Below are 22,920 nucleotides of genomic sequence, written 5' to 3'. Positions count from 1 at the left end.
TGAATTATTAACTTGTTAATTAATACTGAACCGCATTTATTAGACTTAACATAGAATGCATACTTGGACCAAGGGCATTATTTCCTTCACAAACAAGCTATGACGAGCCCTAGCTCCAAGCAATGGCAAGAAGCCATGCAATCTGAATTGGACTCCATGTCTGAAAACCAAGTATGGGATTTGGTCGATTTGCCAGATGGCTATCAAGCCATTGGAAGCAAATGGGTTTTCAAACTGAAAAAGGACAAGGATGGGAAACTTGAAGTTTTCAAAGCTAGATTGGTTGCAAAAGGTTACAGGCAAGTCCACGGTGTGGATTACGATGAAACTTTTTCACCAGTTGCAATGCTAAAGTCTATTCGGATAATGTTAGCAATCGCTGCATATTACGATTACGAAATATGGCAGATGGATGTCAAAACTGCTTTCTTAAATGGCGTTTTAACAGAAACTGTGTTTATGACACAGCCTGAAGGTTTTGAGGATCCAAAGAATGCTAAAAAGGTATGCAAGCTAAAGAAGTCAATCTACGGATTGAAGCAGGCATCCAGGAGCTGGAATATACGTTTTGATGAAGCAGTCAGTGACTTTGGTTTTATCAAGAACGCAGACGAATCTTGTGTATACAAGAAGGTCAGTGGGAGCAAAATTGCTTTCCTAGTATTATATGTCGACGACATATTACTTATCGGAAATGACATTCCTATGTTGAACTCTGTCAAGACTTGGCTTGGGAAATGTTTTTCGATGAAGGATCTAGGAGAAGCACAGTACATATTGGGCATCAAGATTTACAGAGATAGATCTAAAAGGATGATTGGACTTAGTCAAAGCACTTATATCAATAAGGTGCTTGATAGGTTCAAGATGGCGGACTCCAAGCGAGGCTACCTACCCATGTCTTATGGAATGACTCTAAGCAAGACTAAGTGCCCAAAAACACTTGATGAGTGTAGACGAATGAATGGGATTCCATATGCATCATTGATTGGTTCAATAATGTATGCTATGATATGTACACACCCGGATGTTGCGTACGCACTCAGTGCTACGAGCAGATACCAGTCAGACCTTGGAGAGGCGCATTGGACTGCTGCCAAGAACATTCTGAAGTACCTGAAAAGGCACAAAGATGACTTCCTGGTCTATGGTGGAGATGATGAATTAATTGTTAAAGGCTATACGGACGCAAGTTTCCAAACCGACAAAGATGATTTCAGATCACAGTCTGGGTTTGTCTTCTGCCTCAACGGAGGAGCAGTAAGCTGGAAAAGTGCTAAGCAAAGCACCATTGCGGATTCTACAACTGAAGCGGAGTACATTGCTGCACATGAAGCAGCAAAGGAAGCTATATGGCTAAGGAAGTTCATAGGTGAACTTGGTGTAGTCCCCTCCATTAAAGGACCAATAGCCCTGTATTGTGACAATAACGGAGCTATTGCACAGGCAAAAGAGCCTAGACACCACCAGAGAGTCAAGCATGTACTTCGTAGATTTCACCTTCTACGAGAGTTCGTTGAAAGAAAAGAAGTCGAGATAAGCAAAATTGGAACTGATGACAACATATCAGATCCATTAACTAAACCTCTGCCGCAAGCGAAGCACAACTCGCACACTGCAGCTATGGGAATCAAGCATATTGGAGAATGGCTTTGATGTCTCTATTTAATGTTTTAAAGTTTTAGAGTTTAAATCTTTGTAAAACATTACTGGTTAATCATTCACAATAAATGAAAAGAATTCATTTTTCCATTTAATTTGTGGTTTATTAAATGATGAGTCCCTTCAATTTGACGATATATTCAAGATAGACTGTCAGGACCAGTCCTGTGACTAAGAAATGTCTATCAAGTGAACTTGAATGTCAAAGGTTGAAAATGGTCCCTGGTCGGAGTTTTCTATAAAATTGGACGCATAGAAAACGTTAGACGACTAGAATGCAAGATGACTAGTAGTTCTGTTTCTTGAACTATGTGGGCATGGCAATGTTATAATCATTTGCATGGATACTTACTTTGGGAAGACTAGTATCGGACAGACCTATGAAACTTTACTGTAAGAGATGAAAATCTGTCATAAGTAAATTTCATTAAAATTATTAGACACTAAATCCTCAATACCTGAGTGATTTGAGATTACTTGTTTGAGAACTGGTTACTTTGACGTTGACCAACCGTCGCACCGTAAAAGGAGGCTATAAAGGCAATGCTCAGGTAATCACCTATCACACGAAGTCTAATCTCAAGATCGCAAGATTGGGATTGTCCTCCCATAAATCGGGATGAGATGCTTAAAAGTTGTACAAGGCCACTCGGAGAGCTAGAAACTGTGAAATGCATGGCCGTGCTCGGATGAATCATAGGCTATGATTATCTGTTTATTTGATCAGTTGCACTCTGAAACCGAGGAACACCTCTGGACATAATAAGGATGACAACTCTTACCTTATGTTCAAGAGCAAGCATCGAGCGACAAAGGAATTAGGAAATGCACACTTGTCCCTAAGGACAAGTGGGAGACTGAAGGAAATAATGCCCTTGGTCCAAGTATGCATTCTATGATAAGTCTAATAAATGCGGTTCAGTATTAATTAACAAGTTAATAATTCAGTGAGATCAAGTGAGCTGAATGCCTAGCTAGAGGCCGCTTCAGTTCAAGTGGAATTAATGATATTAATCCACAGCTTACTCTTGACTGAACCCGTAGGGTCACACAAATAGTACGTAAACGGATCAAGTATTTAATGGCATTAAATACTCCATCTATGGATATTCGGAATCGACAGATCTTGGTTTTAGTGGGAGCTGAGATCGTCACAGGCAAGAAATGAATACTCCGGAAACGATGATATTGCCGGAAACGGATATATGGATCGTATCGGAAATATAAAAATTATCCAAGTCGTAGATGTTGCCGGAAACGGAAACATGGTACGTATCGGAAAATATTATCGGAAATGGAAATATTGCCAGAATCGGAAATATTGCCGGAAACGGAAATATTGTCAGAATCGGAAATATTATCGGAATCGGAAAATAATTTCGGAAACGGAAATATTAAATATTTGTTCGAAACGGAAATTAATTCCGGAATCGAAAATATTAAATATTGTTCGTATCGGAAATGAATTCCGGAATCGGAAATTTAATCGGAAGCGTATCGTACGAATAAGCATCGGACGAGGCCTGCCGCACGAGGGCCCAGCACGAAGCCAGGCCATCGCCCAGCAAGCCAAGCGCGCCACACGAACAGCCAAGGCCACGCCAGGCCCAGCGCAAGGCCAGGCCCAGCAGGCCGTGGCAGCGCGCACAGCGCGCGCAGCGCGCGCAGGTGCTTGCGTGGGCTTGTAGCTCGCGTAGGCCTCGCTGCGTGGGCTGCTGCTCGCACGCGCGCGCATGGGCGGCCCATCGTGGCTGCCGTGTGTGTGTGCGTAAGTGTTTGTGTTCATGCACGATTCCTAAAACGTGCAGAGTTCGGTTAATGATTAAATTCCTAATTCTATTTGATAAATTAATTAATTAGAGTTCTTGTAGGATTCTAAGTTTAATTAATTCGTATCCTAATAGGATTCCAATTCTCTTTCCATACCCCTATAAATTTGTGGCCTGGGTTCACAATTTATAACGAGTTTTTAAAGTATTCAAAGTGAGTTTTTGAGAGAAAAATTCAGTCACACATCTTGCTCAAAAGTGCCGAAAATTCTAGTACCTTAAGGGCGATTCTAGTTGGTCAATCTTAAGGCGGATCCGGACGTGCTGTGGACTATCTACGGAGGGACGACACTTGGAGTCCTAAAGACTTGTTCTTGCTCGGTTCGGGCGCAGCTAGGGAGGGCACGCAACAAAGAGTATGCATCTAAATTATGCTATATGATTATGTGTAAATAATATGTATTCCTGGGTTAATGGTTGTTTCCGCATGATTTATGTAATATCATATGTATCATAACCTAACAGTCTGAATTGTTCTTCCGATCTCTTGTGGTTCGGAAACCTGGGCAAGAGATCGCTAGTCTGCCTCTTAGTTATGACTTTGGCGATCCATGGATCTGAGCCGAAGTTTTATAACTTGATTTGAGCGACTGTTTGTTGCGAACAAGGTTTATCGAGGTATCGCGAATCCGAGGATTCTGGACGATGCCCCGAAGTACATGATTTTGTCATTTCTTGCATTTTATCAAGGAATGGGCAAAATCAACTTGTTTATAGTGTCGGATTGATCAGATCCGAGGCTGCATGTATATAAAAGGACAATGAATTTAAAATATAGAGATAGGTTTGATGAAACACATGGTGCCAAAGGCTTTCCTCTTCTCATTAAACAACTTACTTGGATTACAGACAGAGATCATACAAAATATTTCTTGAGAACATCGGTATTCCAATGGTTCTTCAAGATTGTTCCATCTAACTGTTTTAGCATAAAAGTGCCCGGCCTTTTTTCTGAATGGATGATGTATGGTCCTTCCCAGGTGGCTCAGAGTTTGCCATGGATCATTCCTTTCTGAACTGAGGCGGCGTTTCTGGGTACTAGATGTTAGGTTATGATTCATATGACAAAACATAAATCATGCGGAAAAACCATAAAGCCAGGAAATCATATTATTTACACATAATCATTTAGCATAGTTTAGATGCATACACTTTGTTGCGTGCCCTCCCTAGCTGCGCCCGAACCGAACAAGAACAAGTCTTTAGGAATCCAAGTGTCGTCCCTCCGTAGATAGTCCACAGCAGGTCCGGATCCGCCTTAAGCTTGATCAACTAGAATCACCCTTAAGGTACTTGGAATTTTCGGCAAATTGTAGGCAATTGTGTGACTGATTTTTGCTCTCAAAAATCACTTTGAATCCTTGAATTACTCGATATAAATTATGAGCCCTTAACTCATATTTATAGACCATGGAATAAGTAATCGAATCCTACTAGGATACGAATTAATTAAATTAGAATCCTAGTAGAATTCTTATTTAATTAATTTATCTTTTGGGATTAGGAACTTAATCATTAAACAAATCCTATACTTTTAAGGTTTCGTATGTGAACACAAACACTACACGAGCATGACTCGCAAGTGTGCAGGCCATGCCCGCGCACAGCCCACACGGCCGCTCGGCCCACGCGAGCTACAAGCCCACGCGAGCTACATCCCACTGTGCGCGCTGCCACGGCCTGCTGGGCCTGGCCTTGCGCTGGGCCTGGCGTGGCCTTGGCTGTTCGTGTGGCGCGCATGGCTTGCTGGGCGATGGCCCGACTTCGTGCTGGGCCTTCGTCTGGCAGGCCTCGTCCGATGCTAATTCGTACGATACACTTCCGATTAAATTCCCGATTCCGGAATTTATTTCCGATACGAACAATATTTAATATTTTCGATTCCGGAATTAATTTCCGTTTCGAACAAATATTTAATATTTCCGTTTCCGGAATTATTTTCCGATTCCGATAATATTTCCGATTCTGACAATATTTCCGTTTCCGGCAATATTTCCGATTCCGGCAATATTTCCATTTCCGATAATATTTTCCGATACGTACCATCTTTCCGTTTCTGGCAACATCTACGACTTGGATAATATTTATATTTCCGATACGATCCATATTTCCGTTTCCGGCAATATCATCGTTTCCGGAGTATTCATTTCTTGTCTGTGACGATCTCAGCTCCCACTGAAACCAAGATCCGTCGATTCCGAATATCCATAGATGGAGTATTTAATGCCATTAAATACTTGATCCGTTTACGTACTATTTGTGTGACCCTACGGGTTCAGTCAAGAGTAAGTTGTGGATTAATATAATTAATTCCACTTGAACTGAAGCGGCCTCTAGTCAGGCATTCAGCTCACTTGATCTCACTGAATTATTAACTTGTTAATTAATACTGAACCGCATTTATTAGACTTAATATTATATGCATACTTGGACCAAGGGCACTATTTCCTTTAGTCTCCCACTTGTCCTTAGGGACAAGTGTGCATTTCCTAATTCCTTTGTCGCTCGATGCTTGCTCTTGAACATAAGGTAAGAGCTGTCATCCTTATTATGTCCATAGGTGTTTCTCGGTTTCAGAGTTCAACTGATCAAATAAACAGATAATCATAACCTATGATTCATCCGAGCACGGCCATGCATTTTACAGTTTCTAGCTCTCCGAGTGGCCTTGTACAAATTTTAAGCATCTCATCCCGATTTATGGGAGGACAATCCCAATCTTGCGATCTTGAGATTAGACTTCGTGTGATAGGTTATTACCTGAGCATTGCCTTTATAGCCTCCTTTTACGGTGCGACGGTTGGTCAACGTCAAAGTAACCAGTTCTCAAACAAGTAATCTCAAATCACTCAGGTATTGAGGATTTAGTGTCTAATAATTTTAATGAAATTTACTTATGACAGATTTTCATCTCTTACAGTAAAGTTTCATAGGTCTGTCCGATACTAGTCTTCCCAAAGTAAGTATCCATGCAAATGATTATAACATTGCCATGCCCACATAGTTCAAGAAACAGAACTACTAGTCATCTTGCATTCTAGTCGTCTAACGTTTTCTATGCGTCCAATTTTATAGAAAACTCCGACCAGGGACCATTTTCAACCTTTGACATTCAAGTTCACTTGATAGACATTTCTTAGTCACAGGACTGGTCCTAACAGTCTATCTTGAATATATCGTCAAATTGAAGGGACTCATCATTTAATACTAAACCAAGATTAAATGGAATATGAAAATACATTTCATATATGATAAATGTTCAACCCCAATGTTTTACAACCATGGGCCTCAAACCCATCTTTAAAAACTGTTCATGGAATTCAAAGCTATGCTTGATTTCCAGTGCTACAATGTGAGTGTTGCTTCTCACTTGTTGCCTAGGTTTAGTTATCACGCTTTGCCAATCTTAATATCCTTTTCATCGAATGCTCTTCGAGATATGATGATAAGATCTTTTGAGTATGTTTATTTTGTGATCTAATCTTTCTTGCTACAAGAGTGGTTCTACGCATTTTTCAATGAAGAACCATCAAGCCAGCAGACATATGATCTACCAAAGTGCAATGAAGAACTCTTTAACATAAACAACTCTGTTTCATTGCTTCTTAGGCAATAAGTACTTTTACTTCAATTGTTTAGGTTGCTAGTGATGCTTTGTTTTGATTTACTTATCCAAGCAGTTCACAGATATGTGGAAGACTTTCCAGCTGTATCTTAGAACATAAAAATTAATATTTTAATTTCCCACGCAACAACTCATGGTCTCAAATCCATGTTGCCATTTCAAACACGATGCATATAGCTCGTTCTTGCCAATGGTTAACTCCAAAGGGATCTTTCTTGATCCTTTGCCAGTGTTTATGCGTGTAGCATCAATATCTAACATATCTTTATTTCCTTGTATCAAGAACTAATCCTATGTACCTTTTCAAGTACCATAAGTTTTTCTTGATCTCAATCTAGTTGATCTTCACTTTAGATCAATAGAGATTGGTATATGTTTGTTATGCCTAAAGCCATACGATACATTTTTGGTGATCCTCATATTATATCATACATGAGAAATTCTTTTGCAAAATATTTCCCAATTGAATTCTATTCATGTATCTTTAGCTCATCTAGTTTCAGTAGATACTAAATCCAGCTAAATTCTTTGACATATAATATAGGTTAAGCATCTCACTTAGATCCTTTGATGTTTAACTTAGTAAATGCTTATACATAGTTCAAACATTCTTTACTTAGATTTATTCACATGGGTCGAATATCTCCAATGGAGTATTTCGTGTTTGATTTAATAATGCCATTACTTAATCCAAAACAATATTATAAGATCTTTGTAAATAGATCTTAATACCGAGTATGTACTTAAGTTTCGCCATGGTCCATCATTGATGAATAATTTCAAATCTAAGTCATTAGCATTTGAATGTTATTTCACAATAGAGAGATATGTGTGTGATACACATAGGACCAATTAAGTTTTATGTACTCCCACTAAATTTCTTATACATCTATAAGATTTATGTACATTTTATGAAACTAAAATACTTATTAGCTTCACTAAAATACAGTTCTAATTCCCAATTGCTTGCTTAAATTTGGACTTAGATTTCATAAGCTAGCTTTCCTTTTCAAGCATTATTTGGATCCACAAATCCTATGACATGCCATGTACGTAGTTTCTTCCAACATTTGATTGAGGAATACGTTTTGTCATCCAATTGTCATATATACCAATATGCAATCATTGCTTGAATTATAGACTTGAGCATTACGATTATGCATGAGGTTTCAACACAATCAATGCCATGAATTTGCTTGTAACCTTTAGCAACTAATTTAGCTTTGTGTGTGAACACAATTCCATGTTTGATGGTTTTTATCCTTAAAACCAATTTGCAACCAATAGGTGTTAACCCATTCTTGCAAATCAACAAAATTTCAATTTTGTCATCAAAACATTGAGTATGTTTTATGGCCTCTAACCATTTAAAATATTTGAGTCTATATATGGCCTCTAACCATTTTAGGGAATCTGGGTTTCGTCATAGCTTTCTGACAGGTCACAAACTTATTAATCTACATGATAATAGTTTGACTGTAAGTTGTAGGTTTCTTACTATCTAATAGAAGAATCGCATAGCTTCAGTGACCTGAACTCCATGATTCTTCACTATCTAATAGAAGAATCTCATAGTTTCAGTGACTTGAACTCTATGCCTACTTGGGTATAGAACATCGATCAAACAATAGAATATCAACAGCCACTTGAAAGTCCTTTGAATATTCTGTTCTCCTTGAAGCACTTGTAAAGTCTTCTAAGAGATGTCTATTCTTTAAAGCCACTTCTAAAGTCCTTAAAGAATACGTGTTTGGATTTTCTGAAGAACTTCGAAAAGCCTCCGGAATGTCCGTTTATGTTTGTTGTCCGCCTCAAAGACTTTCGAGGTCTATTTTCTCCCACTTGTCATTTTGGAAACGAATCTCCAAAAAGGACATTATTTCGAGCAAACAAACATTATGTTCTCAAAAATTCGTGGTAGAAACAATACCCTTGTGTCTCATTTGAATAAATCACAATGAAACATATATCTAGTCTTGGGCCTTAGTTTGTTGAATAACAAACACTAATCTCCCACTGAGTTTAGCAACTCTTTAGATATATATTTATGAAAAGATATTCTGAAATTACTTTTCAATAGCTTTGACGAATTTGGTTTAGTTTGGTGGTAGTTGAGCATTTTGTTTTAGAAATTATAGGAAAAGTCTTTATGATTCATCATTGATCGAATCAAGTACTAATTGACTTCGATCATTCCACTTAGATATGCCATATCTCATGGAGCTAGATTGTGAAATTACAACACACAATCATTGATGATCATTTTTGGTCTCAAGCAATCATTAACATGAAAGCATATTATTTAGATAAATCATACGGAAAAACCATAAAGCCACGAAAGCATATTATTTACACATAATCATTTAGCATAGTTTAGATGCATACACTTTGTTGCGTGCCCTCCCTAGCTGCGCCCGAACCGAACAAGAACAAGTCTTTAGGACTCCAAGTGTCGTCACTCCGTAGATAGTCCACAGCACGTCCGGATCCGCCTTAAGCTTGATCAACTAGAATCACCCTTAAGGTACTTGGAATTTTCGGCAACTTGTAGGCAATTGTGTGACTGATTTTAGCTCTCAAAAATCACTTTGAATCCTTGAATACTCGATATAAATTATGAGCCCTTAACTCATATTTATAGACCATGGAATAAGTAATCGAATCCTACTAGGATACGAATTAATTAAATTAGAATCCTAGTAGAATTCTTATTTAATTAATTTATCTTTTAGGATTAGGAATTTAATCATTAAATAAATCCTATACTTTTTAGGTTTCGTATGTGAACACAAACACTACACGAGCATGACCCGCAAGCGTGCAGGCCATGCCCGCGCACAGCCCACACCGCCGATCGGCCCACGCGAGCTGCACCCCACTGCGCGCGATGCCACGGCCTGCTGGGCCTGGCCTTGCGCTGGGCCTGGCGTGGCCTTGGCTGTTCGTGTGGCGCGCATGGCTTGCTGGGAGATGGCCCGGCTTCGTGCTGGGCCTTCGTCTGGCAGGCCTCGTCCGATGCTAATTCGTACGATACGCTTCCGATTAAATTCCCGATTCCGGAATTTATTTCCGATACGAACAATATTTAATATTTTCGATTCCGGAATTAATTTTCGTTTCGAACAAATATTTAATATTTCCGTTTCCGGAATTATTTTCCGATTCCGATAATATTTCCGATTCTGACAATATTTCCGTTTCCGACAATATTTCCGATTCCAGCAATATTTCCATTTCCGACAATATTTTCCGATACGTACCATGTTTCCGTTTCTGGCAACATCTACGACTTGGATAATATTTATATTTCCTATACGATCCATATTTTCGTTTCCGGCAATATCATCGTTTTCGGAGTATTCATTTCTTGCCTGTGACGATCTCAGCTCCCACTGAAACCAAGATCCGTCGATTCCGAATATCCATAGATGGAGTATTTAATGCCATTAAATACTTGATCCGTTTACGTACTATTTGTGTGACCCTACGGGTTCAGTCAAGAGTAAGCTGTGGATTAATATAATTAATTCCACTTGAACTGAAGCGACCTCTAGTCAGGCATTCAGCTCACTTGATCTCACTGAATTATTAACTTGTTAATTAATACTGAACCGCATTTATTAGACTTAATATTATATGCATACTTGGACCAAGGGCACTATTTCCTTCACTAGATCGCCGACTTTTAGAGGTCTGGCGTTGATTCTTCGATTGTAATGCTTGTTGACCCTCTGTAAGTAGGCTGCGTTTAGTGTTCTAGCATCGTTCCGAGCTTCGTCTAGTAGGTCGAGAGTTTCGGACAGAAGTTGGTCGTTGCTTTCTCCTTGGAGTCCATCATACTTTTTGTATGCCTGGATCCTCAAACTTTCTGTTCCGATTTCCACAGGGATGACAGCCTCAGACCCGTATACTAGATGGAATGGTGTTTGCCCAGTGGCTTCCTTCTTGGTGGTCCGAAGGGACCATAACGTTCCAGGTAGCTCTTCTAGCCACTTGCTTTTTTCATCCTCAACTCTTTTCTTGAGTGCGTTGAGAATGAGTTTGTTTGCAGCTACGGCTTGTCCGTTGCTTTGTGGGTGGCAGACTGCTGAGTAAGCTAGGTGGATGCCGAACTGCTTGCACCATTTTTGTAGCGGGGTGTTCTCGAACTGTTTTCCGTGGTCGAAGACCATTAATCTTGGTATGCCGAACCTTGCGATGATGTTCTGCCAAATGAATTTGCGAACCTGTGGTTCGGTGATGGAGGAAACGGCTTCGGCCTCGATCCATTTGCTGAAATAGTCGACTCCTACAATCAGCCACTTCTTTTGGTTCGCAGCTGAGGGGAAGGGACCAATGATGTCTAACCCCCACTGTGCGAATGGTAAGGGATATAGTGTTGATTCTAGAGTTTGAGCTGGCTGGTGGATAGCTGGTGCGAATTTTTGGCACTTCTCGCATTTCCTCGCCATCTGCTTTGCTTCGAAAACCATAGTGGGCCACCAGTATCCGGCCCGAAGGTCTTTGTGTGCCAATGTCCTGCCTCCGATGTGGTTTCCGCATATTCCGAGGTGGATTTCCCTGAGGATGTAGTCAGCGTCGGTTGGACCCACACACTTCAGCAATGGGGCAGAGAATGATTTCCTCATGAGCTCTCCTTTGGCGTCAATGATGAACCATTTGTTGAATCTTTTCAGCTTTCTCTCCTGTAGCTTGTCTTCGGGAAGTTCTCCCCTTTCTTTGTATGCAATTACTGCGTCCATCCAGCTAGGCTCGGTACGTAAACTGCATACTGTGGGGGGGGGGGGGGGGGGAAATCAATGCTCCTTTCTTGGTGAACCTCCACTTGGACCGACCTGTTTAGGTCGATGAGTGTTGAGCTTGCGAGTTTTGACAGTGCGTCAGCTTGCGTGTTTTGTCCTCGGGGAATGAGGACGACTTCAAAGGATCTTAACTTTGACGTTAAAGATTTGATTTTTGCTAGGTAAGCTATCATGCTGGACCACTTGGCCTCATACTCCCCTCGGATCTGGTTGGCTACAAGCTGGGAATCAGTTTTGAGACAAACATGTCCGGCCTCCAGGGATAAGCAAAGCTCTATCCCTGCGATCGTGGCCTCATATTCGGCCTCGTTGTTAGTTGCTTTGAAGCCGAACTTCAATGCATACTCTATGCTTTTCCCTGTTGGGGGGATTAATACAACTCCTGCTCCCGAGCCGTTTACTGTGGAAGATCCGTCAGTGAAGACCTCCCAAGTGCTTTTCGTATCATCCAACATCTCTTGGTATGAGCATTCGGCCAAGAAGTCTGCGAGTGCCTGTGCCTTGATGGCTGTCCTCGGCTGATATTTGATGCCGAATTCTGATAGCTCGAAGGCCATGCAGCCAATCTTCTCGACCTCTCTATCTTGTCAAGTACTTTCTCGAGTGGTTGGTCGGTCAGTACTGTGATCTGATGAGAGTCGAAGTATGGCCTCAGTTTCCGTGCAGCTACTACCACTGCATACGCAACTTTCTCAATGAGTGGGTACCGGGTTTCGGCCCCTGTGAGTGTTCGGCTGGTGAAGTAAATTGGATGTTGTTTTTTCTCTTCTTCTCGAAGGAGTACTGCACTGACGGTCCCAGGGCAGACTGCGACATATAAATAAAGGGTTTCCCCTTCTTTTGGTCTGGCCAGTGTCGGCAGTTGGGCTAGGTGGGCTCGGAGCTGTTGGAAAGCCTCTTTTTGCTCTTGTTCCCATACCAGCTCGGGATCCACTTTCCTCGGGACGCCCTTTTTCTTGATTGGCTCTGCTTCTCCTCCGGGGAGGTTTTTTGGTTTTAGCGCTTTGAAGAAAGGAGCTCCTTTGTCCGAGGCTTTTGATATGAACCTTGTAAGTGCGGCTAACCTGCCGGTTAGCCTCTGCACGTCTCTCTTGGTCCTCGGCTCGGGTAGATCCAATGCTGCTTGGACTTTGTCTGGGTTTGCATCGATTCCTCTTTCCCTTACCATGAATCCGATGAACTTTCCTGACTTCACCCCGAAGACACACTTTTTCGGGTTCAGTTTCATGTTGTATTTCCTCAGATTTCCGAAGGTCTCGGCCAAGTCTTTGACATGGTCCTCTTCCTTGATGCTTTTCACGATGGAGTCATCCACATAAACCTCGACGTTCCTCCCCTTCTGATCAGCGAAGACGTGATCAACTAGCCTTTGGTAGGTAGCGCCGGCATTTTTCAAGCCGAAGGGCATCATTTTGTAGTTGAACACTCCTGCACTCGTGATGAACGCTGTCTTCGCCCTGTCATCGGGGTGCATGAATACTTGATGGTACCCGGAGAAGGCGTCCATGAAGCTGAGCAGTGCGTGGCCGCTTGTAGAGTCTACCCATTGGTCTATCCTCGGCAGGGGATAGCAGTCTTTGGGTTAGGCTCGGTTCAGATCTGTGAAATCCACGCACATTCGCCAAGAACCGTTTTCTTTCTTGACCATTACCACGTTGGCCAACCATTTGGGGTACATGCATGGCTCGATGAATCCAGCCTCTTGCAACTTTTTTACCTCTTCGGCGATGGCTTTGTTTTTCTCCGAGGAGTAATTCCTCTTTTTCAGTTTGATTGGCCGAGCTTCAGCGTTGACGTCCAGCTTGTGACAAATCAGCTTCGGATCTATCCCTGGCATGTCTGCTGCTGACCATGCAAAAATGTCTTTATGATCCCTAAGCAGTTGGATCAGATCGATTCGGAGCCCCGAGCTTAGGCCCTTGTCTATTCGCGCGCTCCTGTCTGAATCTTTTTCGAGGAAGATATCCTCCATTTCTTGATCTGGCTCGGGAGATAGGGTTTCGGGACGAGCATCAACCTCCGCGGGAGATAGGCTGCTCGTGCCTGCTTTTCTCCTCTTTGCCTCGTTCTCCTCTTTTGGGGGATATTTCTTTTCTTCCTCAGCCTCGGAACCGTCTCCTAATTTAGGCTTTCGGATGGCGGTGTGGCAGGTTCTTCTTGCAACCTCTTGATCACCTCTAATTCGCTCGGCAAATCCTGCGTCTGAGACGTATATCATCAGCTGATGGTATGTGGATGGGATTGCTTGCATTTTGTGAATCATGGTTCTCCCCATGATGACATTGTATACTGAGTCGCAATCCATCACTAGGCACTAGTAGAAAAATCATCATTTGCAGCGCGCGTAAAATAGACTTTTTGCAGCGTTTTGGAACGCTGCAATTGTGATGGCTGCAAATACGCCTTTTTTTTTTGCAGCGACCAAAAGCGCTGCAAAAAGTTGAGTAATTGCAGCTCATATTGATCAATGCGCGCTGCAAATAATGCCTCCAAAGGCCAAAAAAGGAACATTATTTGCAACTTTTCCTACTAGGTAGGCGCTGCAAATAATGCATATAGATTATAAAAAAAAATGCAGCTACAGCAGAGCGCAATCTCTAACCTTTAAAATACTCACATTTTGAACACTATGCTTAGTAATAGTGTTTTGAGTCACAAATACATGAAATTCACTATTCCTAAGGAAATTTTTTGCTTTCCTTCCCTTTGCAAGCTCTATAATGCTTGTTCAATCAACCAAGGTTCAAACCTTGTTGCTTGCATATTTCCACATTTATTGTTTCACTTACTATCTTTTTTGTTTTCTGATTCCTAAGAAATTTGTTTCTTTCTCCTAATTTATTACATTCCTCTCTCCTCTGGTTTTCCTTTCCTTTTTCCTTTTGCCTCTGCTTCTCCGCTCGTTTATTCGTCTTCCCCTTACTCTGTTTTTACTTTTGTGCGGCGCCGGTGTTCGTCTACGACGACCGGAACCCTTCCTGTCTGTGGGAAGAATTGAATTGCTTATTCTGTGATTAATTGGTTAGTTAGGCAAATCCTAATTCCTAATTGATCATTCAATGGGTCAATAATTCATTTTTTTCCACATGCTTGAATGATTTCCGGTTAGTATGGAGGTTTGATCGACAGCCAGTAAGTAGCCTGTTAGCAGGTATGTTGTATTCTTATCATTTCTTTTTTCCATCCTTACATCGGGGTTTTGTGTTTCGGCTCCAATTGAAGTAGTTCTTTTTTGATAGCATCTGTAACCTGTTAATTATGGTGCATTAATTAATCCTCTTGCTTTGTTGATCAAGTTAGGTTAGTTTTGTTGTTGCTTGTAAAAATGTTTGCTTGCTTTAAATTTGTTTTGAATGGGTTGATTACATGTTTAGGCATCGTTTGGGTTGTTAACTGTGGTATTTTTTCCCCTAAATTAGCTTTATAAGGCAACCCTATTTTTTGGGCTCACCTTGTCCACATTCCTGTTTTCCTGGGATAGTACAACCTTCCTCTTACAGAAAATCAAACCATACTGTCTTTTTTAAAAAAAAAATCCTTTTTTTTGTGGCTGTGTGTTGTAGGATTTTATGAGCTGTACTTTATTTTATTTTTCCCTTTTTGTTAAAAATCCTTTTGTAGAGTTGCTTGTTTCCAGAATTACATTGCTCTATATAAAGGGATGGGGGTTATCTTTCCTTGTTAGAGTTTTTCTTCACCATTTCGTTTTCTTTATTTGGAAAGGTAGACATTTTACTTTTCACCCTTTTACTACTACCAAGGTTAAGATTAGATATGTGTTCATGTTAACTCACATAATTAGAGTGGTTGGTATGTTGCTTCTCGATGCCCATTTGTGTTCTAATCTAATGTAAACTCTCTATTTCGTATCCCAAGACATATGATCTACTATAAAAAATGCTTGCCTTTAACGAAAATCCTCCTACGATCTATGGACATGTGATGCTGACCACTGAATGTGCACTACTTGGTCCTTTGTTGGATATTTGTTTGTATAACATCCAATTTTTGTTGTGAAACTGTAGTGTTATTTGTCAAGATTCATTAGTTGGGGCAATAACTAATTCAGGAATCAGGAAAAGCAAAAACATTGTGAATTGTGAATGGTATTTCGGATGATCTATTATGTTAACACCAATATTGATAATTTATGCCTTTTTGCAAAGGATTAATATATGTTTGTTTGTGTTTATCAGGATTGATTTCGTCCCTCTGCAAAAAAATCTGCTGGTTTGAATTATTCATCAATGTTTCTCAACTGCATAGTTTTAGAGAGCTTGATCTACTTTTTAACTATTCATTTGTTTTAAATAAAATCCATGGTCAATCATCAAGCTAAAAGAAAGAAGGTTACAGTCATAACAATTGACATAATCTGAGACACATTTTATGTAGAATTTAAGACTAATAAAATGTAGCTTTAAAAGAGCAAAGAGCACAGATCTATGCAGAAGTCATTATTTCATGATTGTGCAAAATTTCTTCTCTGCTAAAGCATAGATCTAAGCAGTTTGTAAGCTAACAAACACCTCTATTTTTAGGATGATGGAGCGACCTTTGAAAAGGTCCAGGAGATGCTCAAGTCCACCCACTTTCTGCTGGAAATTGGCCCAAAGGAGCCTTTCAAAGAACGGTGTTCTTGAATGGTGCTTGAAATCGGTACTTGTAAGATATAGGTAGCCTTATGCTTAGCCTAGAATCGAACCCTTTAGTATTTGCACGTAATATGTTTATGGCTCCTACACTTCTTGCCAACAAAATTAGTTTCTGTTGCGATAGTATAGAAGGTGGGAATGTAGGCTCATTACCTAGAGATTTTTGAAGGGAACAAGCTCGTAGTGCAGTGTTCTCAACAAATACCCCTTAAATATTTTGTAACATGAACATAACTACTCTTGTACATATTATGACTCGGGCACTATGCCGAGTTCTTTATGTTCTGATTTGCAATGCTGATTTCAGGAATATGTAATGTTGTTTTTCTAACATGAACTCCTATAATGTACTATCTAGCTTGCATTAACCTGCTATTTGAACAGATCAAGCACCCGATATTGGAATAAGGAATGCTATCCCTTGTAGTTGTTTTGGACTACCTAATTCCCTCGGGTTTTCCCCGTACAAATTTTGCTTATACGCTAATTAATTATACGAACAAATTCTGATATCTTGGGGGATCGCGCGCGTTAGCGCGCGGTCCAACAACTAGTTATTACAAAATACACAATTAATTATAACCAACAAAAACATCCACAAATAGTCTACAATTTTGTTTAAATCCACTCCATTATATTCCGTACGAATTAGTTGAACTACTACTTCGTAAAACAGAGTGGAAATAAACTAATACTCATAAATAAACCATTAAGAAAATTGGGCGGCTGAGATATACATGACCCCATAGTTTTCCCTAAATAAGTTGACACAATGGTAAAAGATCAAGCATAACTCAATCAACCTGACTCATCATACCATGCCAGAGAAGGTAAATAGGAAGAACCTGCAGTGATGTAGCAGGCTAACAGCGGCTCAGCGCAGCACAGCGCAGGGTTCCATGATAAAATCACAGCTAAGCTCAAGAAAGAATAACAGAAATATGAATGCTACAAGTTAAGAAAAAGTAGCCACTATTTGCCTACGACTCTACAATATGGTTAATTATAGTTACAATAACTCCTGTACTCACCAAAGTGGGAAAAACAACTCTTTTGCTAACCAAAGAGAAAAAAATATTGTATATCTTCTGCTCACCAGCTACTTATTCCTCCGTATGGTTATCTCGACATACAATCTAACAGCTAACAAAGTCCCAAACGGCAAACTGATGCTATTCACCAAACTACATCTAAAGAAATTATGGCCTCTGCAAAAATTATATAACCACACAAAATCTAGAATACAAAGTGTTGTTTATGGACAAAAGTTAATTATCTGTTTCTATTCTATATGGTCACTGAATAATTGTGTCTGTTCCTTATACCTGTAGATTTACCGAAGAAAGTCTGTTCAGAGTCTATTCTAAGAAGAAAGTCTGTTCAGAGTCACCGTCGGTCTTTGAATTACTCTACTAGTCTGGAATAAAGATCTAGTATTTGAAGTTTTAACTGTGCAACAACTCAACTACAGCAGCAACCACACTCTTCCCCTCGGCAGTGATGTCTAACCTTGGTTCTTCAATCTTCCTGCTCAAAAGTTTATCAAGCTCCACTCACAATTTCTAAGGAATCATGATGTCAGCACTCCATTTAAGCAAATAGCATTGTAGCAGCTGCAATTGTCAATGCTGGATTCAGGCATTGGAAAACCGACCCCATGAGCAACATCTTCCCAATATTTGGTTCCAAAGGCAGAGTGCAGAGATGTCGACCTGTTCAATTAAGTACATATATATTTAAAGGTCGATGAAGACTAAACTTTAATAATTTCTTTGCTTTCTTCGTAGACATTTTTTATAAACAATTATTTTTGCAATTTTTCTTATGGTAAATTAAAAATATAGTAGCCCCTAATTCACGGTTTTCAGGTTGTAACTAAAATCTATTCTAATATTTAATTAAGTACATATATATTTAAAGGTCGTTGTAGACTAAATATTGTTAATTTTTTTTCCTATCTTATCAGCTCTTTCAATGTCTACACATTTATTGAAATAAAATTAAATGGTTTAAGTTTGAAAGGTTGTAGTTTTAAGGTTTTCAGTGATGCTTCTACTTCCATCATCTTTGCTTTTTTGCCGCGAAATATTAGATGTCCATATGTCTTCCTTATATTAGAGATTCAAAGGCATTATCTAGCTTGAACTAATATCAACTGGTTATTAAGTATAATTTTGCTTTTTTATTAGGGACGGAGAATTACATAACACACATGATATGTGGGAAACTAAGAGTAGTTGGATACCTAATGAGTGATTCCAAATCAATAATGTTGTTGATGAATATCACAATTCAAATGACATATATAATCATAAATAAATAGACTTAAGATATTAGTTTATCAATTCATTTGATCAAATTTATAAATAATGACTTTTAAAACAAAATATAAACCTTGAACTATACCAGATTTTTGTGATAGATTTTGTGTCACATTAAGAAATTCAAAGGATAAAGTTTATATTGTTTGTTGTTCAGACTAAAAAACAATTGAGAATCCTGTGCATCGCACGGGCTTAAAACTAGTTTTAATTAATATCATTATCTATTTTAGGGTGGCATATTACGTAATTCCTTTAATGTCAGTCATTAGTGAGCACTTCTTCAACTCTTCATATTTTAATTCATTGCATTTAAACCTAAAGCCTAGAATTGACAGAGAAAACTTGGTGGCACACCAGACCCAAATTTAGAATCATATCACCTTACTAAAGAAAGGAACTTTTGATTCAACGATCCAGGTAAACTATTGATATCTCATAGCATGAACCCTAACAATTATCTATGTGATATGCACCCTCCAGAGATATGATTCCACAGACACACATGTAAGGGAAAGACATAAAGGCAAACATTTTACATACCAAGAGGAGTGAGGTCTTTCCTTTCATCTAAAGCGCCAATTGTCTTCAGAAGTTCAATAGCATTTTGGACAGAGAGAGAATCTGGAGGCTGAAGTGCTTTTGCTAAGAATGACCCAACAGTTTCAAGTTGCAAACTCTTTATGTTTAAACAAAGTTTTTGCAAAGGTGTCCGAAGAATTTCTGGTAGCTGATACTGAGGCATTGCATCATAAACTAGTTTTGGATATAGCCTATAACAAACTCCAGGCTGCACTCTACCAGCACGACCTCGTCCCTGTTATCTTATCAACCATAATGAAGATTAGGTCAAAAAATATTAAAACTCTAGCAAAGATTATAACAGTTCAAAGAACGCAGGAAGATTAAACACCATCAAGGCTATTTCTTCAGTTCAGAAAGTGATATGAATCAGTCCAAATTAGTGATAATATGAGAGGTCTGAATGATGATATTTTACCATAATAAATTACACCGCATAGCATTGAAGTTTACAGAACAAACAAGCGGAAAAAGATCCAAAGCTATTACGATAGAATCACGGGATGAGCACTGAACAGATCATCTAAGCAAAGTTGCAGACAAACAAATCTGATGTGGTAAACACCTAATTTTCAGACCATGAGACTAACACGATAGTTCTAAGATCAAATAGACATCTAGTTACATCAACACAACCCAAAACCTTTGAAAGTTCCACACTAACAGTCATTGTCAATGAATTCTCCAATTACACAATCCCTTGACTGCTTTCAATTAAGCACCTCAATTATTAAACTAGTAAAATATGGTGGTCTGATGAATTAATTTTAGGAGAATAGCTTATTACAAAAAAATAAAATCAACCATAAAAAAATCAGATCTCAAAGAACTAAAACTTTGAGAATGAATCAACCCAATTGCACGGGATATATTCAAATATATGAAAATCAAACAAATAAACATCGAGTGAATTCCAAATAGCCTTAACCAGTTTGACCCCAAAACCGATAGAAATAGCATTAAATAAACAAAAAACAACAAAAATACCATTAATCAAAAAGTTGAAGAAATTAGGGATTTAGAAAAACCCCCAAACCAATGCAGACAAGACCCTAGACGGAAATGAACAATTCGAAAAGAGAGATTACCTTGCCGTAGGTGAAGCAACAAACTGAAGAATCATGGTTCAATTCAAAGGTCAGCTGCTCCATCTCGCCTTTCCCCATCGACGGAGCAATTCTATAGTGGAGGAACTTGATGGGTTTTAGGCTTTAGGCAGAGGTTTACAAGGTCAGATTAAAAAACACCTGCAAACAATCACAACCGGAACTAAAATTGCAGCAGACCCAAAGAAATTAAATGCACTAATCAATCAAAATTCACACTCAACAAACAAATCCCTAGGCTGACGATACGGCGAAACACGGCATAACAAGCTAAATGAACGAAATTAAAAACAAATTAAACGCACAAATGAATCAATATTCAAACTCACAAGAAAAACCTAAGCTGACAAATCGGAACATTTACAAGCTAAATGCAAAAAAGTACAAAAAATAAATAAAATAAACGCCCAAATCAATCAAAGTCTACACTCAAAAGCAAAACCCTAATGTAACATTTGACGACGACGATTAGCGCAATAAGCACAAAATTAACAGAGGAAAACTGAAAATCAATTAATGGAACGAATCTACAAGAAGTTGAGAAACTTACAATTAAATTCGAGGTAATTGGTAGTGAATCAGAGCTCCGATACTAGGTAGTTCGACGACTCTCCCATGGCTTCGCTTCCCCAAACTCAATGGAAAATAATAAAATTAAATTGAAGCTTCCTCCAAAAATACCAGGTAATGAAACTCTGAAATATCTCCAAAATCAGGTGAAAAAATACCAATCTTGAAGGAAATAATGCCCTTGGTCCAAGTATGCATTCAATGTTAAGTCTAATAAATGCGGTTCAGTATTAATTAACAAGTTAATAATTCAGTCAGATCAAGTGAGCTGAATGCCTAGCTAGAGGCCGCTTCAGTTCAAGTGAAATTAATGATATTAATCCACAGCTTACTCTTGACTGAACCCGTAGGGTCACACAAATAGTACGTAAATGGATCAAGTATTTAATGGCATTAAATACTCCATCTATGGACATTCGGAATCGACGGATCTTGGTTTCAGTGGGAGCTGAGATCGTCACAGGCAAGAAATGAATACTCCGGAAACGATGATATTGCCGGAAACGGAAATATGGATCGTATCGGAAATATAAATATTATCCAAGTCGTAGATGTTGCCGGAAACGGAAACATGGTACGTATCGGAAAATATTATCGGAAATGGAAATATTGCCGAAATCGAAAATATTGTCAGAATCGGAAATATTATCGGAATCGGAAAATAATTCCGGAAACGGAAATATTAAATATTTGTTCGAAACGGAAATTAATTCCGGAATCGGAAATATTAAATATTGTTCGTATCGGAAATGAATTCCGGAATCGAGAATTTAATCGGAAGCGTATCGTACGAATTAGCATCGGACGAGGCCTGCCAGACGAAGGCCCAGCACGAAGCCGGGCCATCGCCCAGCAAGCCAAGCGCAACAACCACACGCCAAGCATACGACCAGGCCTAGCGCAAAAGCCAGGCCCAGCCGAAGCTTGGGCGCGCGCGCGGACAAGGCTACGACAGTGGGCCTTGCGCTGTGCGCTCGGCGTGGGCCGCAAGGCCTGCGTGCGGGCGTGCGGTGCTTGTGCGCCACTCGTGTGTGTTACTCGGAATCCTAAGGCTACCGGGATTCGTAATATGATTAAATCTAATCCTAATAGATAAACTTTGTTTAATTAGAATCCTAGTAAGGTTATAATTAAATAGATTTGTATTCTAATAGGATTATAATTCCTTTCCATAAACTCTATAAATAAGTGCCTAGGGTCACATATTTACAACGAGTTTTCAAGTATTCAAAGTGAGTTTTTGAGAGAAAAATTCAGTCACACATTTGCCTAAAAGTGCCGAAAATAATAGTACCTTAAGGGCGATTCTAGTTGGTCAATCTTAAGGCGGATCCGGACGTGCTGTGGACTATCTACGGAGGGACGACACTTGGAGTCCTAAAGACTTGTTCTTGTTCGGTTCGGGCGCAGCTAGGGAGGGCACGCAACAAAGTGTATGCATCTAAACTATGCTAAATGATTATGTGTAAATAATATGTATTTCTGGCTTAATGGTTGTTTCCGCATGATTTATGAATTGTCATATGTATCATAACCTAACAGTGGTATCACGAGCCTCTTATTATTTTCATAATCTAAATTGCATGAACATGGTTAAATATTACAAATTTGCAAGAATTAAAAGGGGTGATTAATTTTCGTAATTGTTAATTAATTGCAAATTGCGTTTATTTAATTATACGTACGCAGTTTTTCGGCAGTTTCTTCGTTACTCATCCAAATCGAGTGATTTTTGTGTCAATTCCGCATGTAAAAGGCATTCTAAAAT

The 22,920-nt window shown here is 39.4% G+C and overlaps 1 protein-coding gene and 1 long non-coding RNA gene across 2 annotated transcripts; one reads left to right on the top strand and one right to left on the bottom strand.

Moving 5' to 3' along the window:
• Nucleotides 1-14,529: 14,529 nt before the first annotated feature.
• On the top strand, nt 14,530-16,885 carry LOC130470610 (uncharacterized). Its single transcript, XR_008931330.1, has 2 exons — nt 14,530-15,069; nt 16,460-16,885. It is a non-coding gene; the product is annotated as an uncharacterized lncRNA (long non-coding RNA).
• Nucleotides 16,886-17,609: 724 nt separating this feature from the next.
• On the bottom strand, nt 17,610-21,290 carry LOC110779448 (DExH-box ATP-dependent RNA helicase DExH1-like). The gene is made up of 4 exons (XM_021983964.2): nt 21,133-21,290; nt 20,565-20,723; nt 19,438-19,711; nt 17,610-18,285 (listed from the first exon to the last, which is right to left on the bottom strand). Exons 2-4 carry the CDS (start codon nt 20,640-20,642, stop codon nt 18,164-18,166), a joined length of 474 nt encoding a protein of 157 aa, XP_021839656.1. The 5' UTR covers nt 20,643-20,723; nt 21,133-21,290; the 3' UTR covers nt 17,610-18,163.
• Between the last annotated feature and the right edge of the window lie 1,630 nt (nt 21,291-22,920).

Source organism: Spinacia oleracea, chromosome 3 (genome assembly GCF_020520425.1).
Source record: "Spinacia oleracea cultivar Varoflay chromosome 3, BTI_SOV_V1, whole genome shotgun sequence".
In the NCBI taxonomy this organism is placed as follows: domain Eukaryota; kingdom Viridiplantae; phylum Streptophyta; class Magnoliopsida; order Caryophyllales; family Amaranthaceae; genus Spinacia; species Spinacia oleracea.
Note: the sequence above shows the minus strand (reverse complement) of the source record. Positions and strands in the feature narration are given on the sequence as shown.

What these genes read in the sequence shown, in the direction of transcription:
- LOC110779448 (XM_021983964.2), bottom strand. Translation starts at nt 20,642, where the DNA reads ATGGGGAAAGGCGAGATGGAGCAGCTGACCTTTGAATTGAACCATGAT. An exon ending in GTTGCTTCACCTACGGCAAG is followed by an intron (nt 19,712 to 20,564) that starts GTAATCTCTCTT and finishes ATAAGATAACAG; the next exon opens with GGACGAGGTCGTGCTGGTAG. An exon ending in GAAAGACCTCACTCCTCTTG is followed by an intron (nt 18,286 to 19,437) that starts GTATGTAAAATG and finishes TTAATTGAACAG; the next exon opens with GTCGACATCTCTGCACTCTG.